Here is a 6,000-nt window from a genome sequence, read left to right on the forward strand (position 1 = left end):
AAGCACAAAAACTCAACTAAGTGTCACCTGCATGTTGTTAGAGAACAATGTAAAACAAAATTACTAAGTCATGTTATATTTCTCTCTTGATTTCAGATTCAGAATTCTATAGGGATTTCAGTAAGATTCCTGCCATGGTTGTATGAGATTTTGAATTACCCCTCGGCCTTTTCACTTCATAAGATTGAGATACTCTTAGACTAATACAACGGTCAAATATTCTAATAAGACAGTCGGGCACTGCTGAGTTAGAATTCAATGTTTATGTTGTAACTTTTGTCTTCCTCCATCCTGGACATATATATTTCACAGACAGTCTAAGGTGAAAGTCAGGGACTTTATGGCTATATATATATATATACCAGTTTTCTTTTAGTAGAGACTGAGATGCAGCATCTTTGATATTTGAAATATCAAAGATGCTACATTACACTTATACAATGGTACTGTAACTGGCAGTAACCATAGCTATAATCATTTTTGTATATGGATCATAATCTTTAGTGGATGAACCTATGAAATGCAACTTGGCAATGACTTCTGAAGTACAGCATATTTCAAAATCAAAAATGACTGCCTGCCCTCATGCTATTTTGAATAATCCTTTATAATAAACTGTGTATCAAGTTTGCTGCATGGCCTTACCTATACTTCATAGCAAGAGTGGACAACCTCACAAAACTTGGTTGGCTTAAAAGAATAAGGTACAATGTTGTAAATATGACAACTATAATAGTTTGATTTCAACATATTTGGCACTATTTTCACTAGAAGGGGTGGGAAAAATTTGCTGGCTCTGGGGGGAGGAGGGTTCAAAGGGTTAACCCCCCTTTTGAGAGAGCCTCTCTTACTCGAGATACTCTAATAGAGCAGTCAAATCGAGATACTCTAATAGAGCAGTCACAGTAGTCTTTTGATGAGTGGTGTAGCAAGCTATATATGTATCTAGTTATCTTAAATAAGGAAATATAGTTGGTGAGGGCATCTATGGTGAGGGGCAGCTATTGTCAGTAAGTGATGACCTTTTTTTTTTTTTTTGGTCTTCAACCTACAACTAGGACCTAGGTTAAAGTTGCAATTCCAAAGTGGAACCCCCCTTTTTAAAAGTCTTCATGGATCCGCCCCTGAGCACGGCCATGTAATCTCGTCCATTTTGAAGAATCACTTGCCCACCCCGCCACGTGCACCCTCTTTCTCTTTGTGAGCATTCGTGGCATCTTGTATGCGAGCTTGTGTGTAAATTTCATCGTGCTTGCTATCCCGGCAAGTTATGCTGACATATAATTCTTTAAAACCGTTTATCTCGAAGCTTCTAATGTGCGATTTTGGATCGTTTTTCCAATCATGATATCTAGTCACACTCTCACTGAGTCAGATCAATGAAGTACTCGACATGGTAGTAGCTAAACCATTCACGTGATGTCGTTACGCATACGTTACAGTAAGGGTGTGGCATCACTACGGAAGGGTGGGGCAGCTATAAGGATTTGACCACAGAGAACCTAATGTCCATCACGTGTGAGGAATGCGTAGGTTGGTATGTTCCTGGCGCTAACACAGTTTTGTCAGTAATGGCTGTTAACTTTACTGTCGTACCGGATGGGAAATCAAGTGAGTGTTGATCATGAATTATTATAACAACTGCACAATATATACGCTTGCGCGACAAACCAATCCGCCAAAATTAAATTCCGTCCGATGTAAAATTTGAAATCACGCCAAATTGTATTCTTGCCAAAACAAAGTAAATGCATAGTGTATTTGTCATTTATTTGTCCAGGGGATGCTAAACCAGATTGGCATGACCTAAACATCAGTATCATTCCAAAGTATGCAGCTCGCTGGGAGGCTCTTGGTGCAATCCTTGGGATAGAAGAGCATGACATTGTTGTCATTTCTAAAGACAATGCCAACCGATCAACTGAAGGTTGTACAGCTATGATAATGAAGTGGCTTGAGAGTGTTGACGAGCCAACTTGGGGTAAACTGGATGAAGCCATCAATCTCCTGACAGGTAGCTAGGCTGTAAAATATTAGACATTACACATATACATCACTACAGGTAATAGTGTACTCTCTTCTCACCTGAAGACCTACTACATCAATACAAGGTTTATCACTGAAGATTACCAGTGGCCACCTGAACAACCTAAACATTTCACACCACTTGTGCTGGTCCATCAAGAAGGTCGCCGATCTAAGAATGAGACCACTGATATGGCTTCTGCTACAATGAAAGGTAACATTGAACAATACCTTTCAACAACTATCAGTAAGACTACCAAAGATCTACAAGAAGTTCTCTCCCAGTTAGAACAGCCATCCAATATTGGACCTCGTACCCTTTTAGTTGAAGGATCTCCTGGCATTGGCAAGTCAGTGTTACTGAAAGAAATCTCGTACTTGTGGGCCAGTAATCAATTATTAACAAAGAGTGACTTTCTATTTCTTCTTCACCTCAGAGATCCAGCTGTACAGCAAATGAGATCAATTGAGTGTCTTGTCTGCCATTTTAAGCAGGGCAAGGAAGCCACATCTAACCTACTACAAGATGGTGGAAAATCTGTCACTTTTCTCCTTGATGGTTACGATGAGTTGCCAGCTGACTTGAGACAAAACAGTTTCATCGCTTGCTTGTTGCAACATAAAGTATTACCAGCTAGTGCCATAGTGATTTCCTCTCGTCCTCATGCTTCAACAAGTCTTCGTGACAATGTCACATGTCGAGTAGAGATACTAGGCTTCTCTGAAGAAGATCAAACTCATTTTATTCAACAATCACTAGAAGGACAAGAAGAGAAAATCTCACATCTTAACAAATACCTTATGACTCACCCCACCATTTCTAGTCTGTGCTTTGTCCCCTTTAATATGAACATCCTTCTGTTCATCTATAAACAACAAGCTACTCTCCCAACTCGTTCTTCTGACCTGTACAACTTGTTTATCTGCTTGACCATTTGTAGACATCTTGCTAAATCAGAAGTAACTTTGGAAGAAGAAGTCACACATCTTGCCAGCTTACCACAGCCTCACTCTGATTTCATCAAACAGCTCTCACTATTTGCCTTCAAAGCTTTAAACAAAAACCAACTAATATTCTCACTGGCTGAGATGAAAGAACACTGTCCAGCAGTTGCTGACCACCCTAATGGCTTTGGTCTTCTTCAAGCTGTGGAATATGTTGGCTTAACGTGTAAAAGTTACTCCTTCAACTTCATCCATTTCTCCGTGCAGGAATTCCTTGCCGCTCATTACATTACTAATGTTACACAAGATGAAGAGCGTTCCATCCTTGAAGAGTATTTCTGGAGTGACTTACATTATAATACATTCAATTTCTACGTAGCCCTTACCGGTGGACAACGTTTATCATTCAAACAGTTCCTTTGTGGCGGAAATGATGCGATTACCATTGATGATAAATTTCTTAGAGACAAGCTGCAATGTCTTCGCCTCTACAGAATCTTCCATGAGGCTGGTGATATTTCAACTTGTAAAACTATTGAGGATAAGTTTACTGATGCAGAAATCAGCCTAGACTACAATATTCTATCACCTAATAACTTAGAAGATCTAACAACATTACTAACCTGTTCGTCCTGTAGAAACTGGAGGAGGCTTAATTTGGACAGCTGCCATATTCAGGATTACGGACTTCAATTACTACATCGTAATCTACACAACACTAAAATCACAATAGATATGCTCTGGTTGTACAACAACGACCTTTCTTTATCCTCAGACAGCTACCTCAGTGATCTAATCATTGCCTGTAAGGTAAAATGGTTGGATATTAGCTATAGCAAAGCTGTTGGGGAAACGCCACATTTTATCACTACCCTACTAAAACATCCTTCATGTATGATAGAAACTCTGTACATGTCTCGTAACAGCTACTCTTCTACAAAATGGGCCATAGAATTGTTCTCTTCACTGAGGGTGAACAAGAGAGTAAAGGAGCTGGTGATATGGGGTAACAACATTTCTGATGATGTGTGTGGTGAAATCTGTGGAACATTAGCTGTAAACAATACCCTGAAAGAGCTGAGTATGTACCGCAATCCAATTACTGGACAAGCCTCACTACTGATCTTGGATGCCCTCAAGGATAATAATACATTAGAAAAGCTATACCTACCCTCCTACCCTAGGGACATTACCAAGAAGATTACATCACAACAACAAGTTGTTAACGAGAAGCGAAGAAGACAAGGATGTGACGTAAAGCTGGAAATTAAGTTTTGTTGATTTTAGAGCATTTCTTCTGTTATAACTAAATTGTATTTAGCTACCCACTATTATGTAATTAAAGCACAAGTATATAACTATTCATTAATAAGGGTTATAAAAGGTGTTACACAACCAGCAGTACAATTGACATCACTGGTTAGATACGAGCTGCATTTTGTTTGCTACTGCTTTAAAGAGCATAACATTTTAAACTGTAGGTTTACTATACATGTGGTATAGGGTGGGCAAACCAAAAAAATGGTATCTTCAAATCAATTTACAAACTATATAGTATCATGTAGGCTGTGTGCCAATATACAATAAGGCCGCATCCATGATCTGAGAATGGGCTGTAGCCTTGAGACCCGATCCTTAATCAGTCACGTGAGGTCACATGACCCTCTAAGATTGGGTCATGGTAAATATGTACCCCAACATCTATGATAAGGCTCTGGCTGGTATATTTGTTTTTTTTCCCGCCTACCACCCCCAGCACAAAAGGCATGTGCACTAGACACAACTGATACAACAATAATGGGGACAATTAAAAGTCCCTAGGGCCACTTACAAGGCCCAGTTCCGGGGAAGCATCAGATGATCTGTAAGAGATGGAATGGCTTCCCTGGATGCACATAAGACAACAAGCAACGAAGCCACACAAGAGTGCTGCTGTAGGTCATGGTGTTATGTTTGGAAGGCAATTCAGCTAAATGGCAATAAAAAGTGACTGCTTCCTTGCTCATACCCTCAGTTGTTGAGAAAACTAAGGGAGTGAAAGATGTCAACTCCACCTCATGGACACAGTCACCATACTACCTCTTCTTCTATTGCTCATAACATCTATAAATACACAGATGGAATAGAAGCATTGCAGTAGCTCTGTGCATTTGGATGAAACACCCTTTTGTCAAAAAAGGCACTTTACCTCCTTCCCCCAAAATCCACGAGTGTGAATATCAGCTCTGGCATCATCTTATCGGTTGGAGACTGAGGAGTAATCACTTCTCCACTGAGAGATTGAAGAGGTGGCTCAAGCTCGATGGCAACATCATTGCAAACCTTAGACAGTAACTCAGCTGTGATGTCACGCAAATCATTATGACGTACGAATGTTAAGCCACCATGCATGCCGATATATCATGGCATGATTAGTAGAAAAATTGGCACCACAAACACAGTGACTAGGAGTATTTAGTAAATTCCAACCATAATGCAGGTGGAGTGCATCCCAGAACTCCTGTTTAGTTTGATGGAAACCTTGATCTTGCAGGGCTAACAACCACGAAGAGGCTCCAGGTTCGTTATTCAAATCAATAGTTCTTTGAAGTTGTGTAGAGAGACTGTTCCTAATCTCCAGGGCATGTTCCTTAGTTTGCCATACACCTGCTCTGATGGACCTGAGCCTTGATGGATCAAATTTCGGGGGGATGAGCACAAACAGACTGTTTAATGATTAGTTCTTTCAATGGAGCAGTAATCTGTTGAGAAGCAGCAAACTGTGAATCATGTCAAATGCTAGTGGGATTAATCACACCCAAGCCACCAAAACAACAGGGAAGAGAAAGCAAGGTACGCTTAGTAGTGAAAACTGCAGGATGTCCTCCAAGACTCAACCTTATACTAGTTGTGACATACTCTTCAGCAAACTCCCTTGAACTTAGGGCAGCACCAAGATGTGCACGTGCAGCGACATCTTGGTGGTATGCCAACTTACCCATACAAGTTAGTCTGCTTCCAGAAGACTAGCAATTACATGCCACCAAATAT

General features: G+C 40.2%; 1 protein-coding gene across 1 annotated transcript; it reads left to right on the plus strand.

The window, feature by feature from the left end:
• Positions 1 to 1,505: 1,505 nt before the first annotated feature.
• Positions 1,506 to 4,331, plus strand: LOC136236792 (NACHT, LRR and PYD domains-containing protein 3-like). Its single transcript, XM_066027026.1, has 3 exons — positions 1,506 to 1,611; positions 1,781 to 2,014; positions 2,063 to 4,331. Exons 1-3 carry the CDS (start codon positions 1,506 to 1,508, stop codon positions 4,249 to 4,251), a joined length of 2,529 nt encoding a protein of 842 aa, XP_065883098.1. The 3' UTR covers positions 4,252 to 4,331.
• The last annotated feature ends 1,669 nt before the right edge of the window (positions 4,332 to 6,000 follow it).

Source organism: Dysidea avara, chromosome 10 (genome assembly GCF_963678975.1).
Source record: "Dysidea avara chromosome 10, odDysAvar1.4, whole genome shotgun sequence".
Taxonomy (NCBI): domain Eukaryota; kingdom Metazoa; phylum Porifera; class Demospongiae; order Dictyoceratida; family Dysideidae; genus Dysidea; species Dysidea avara.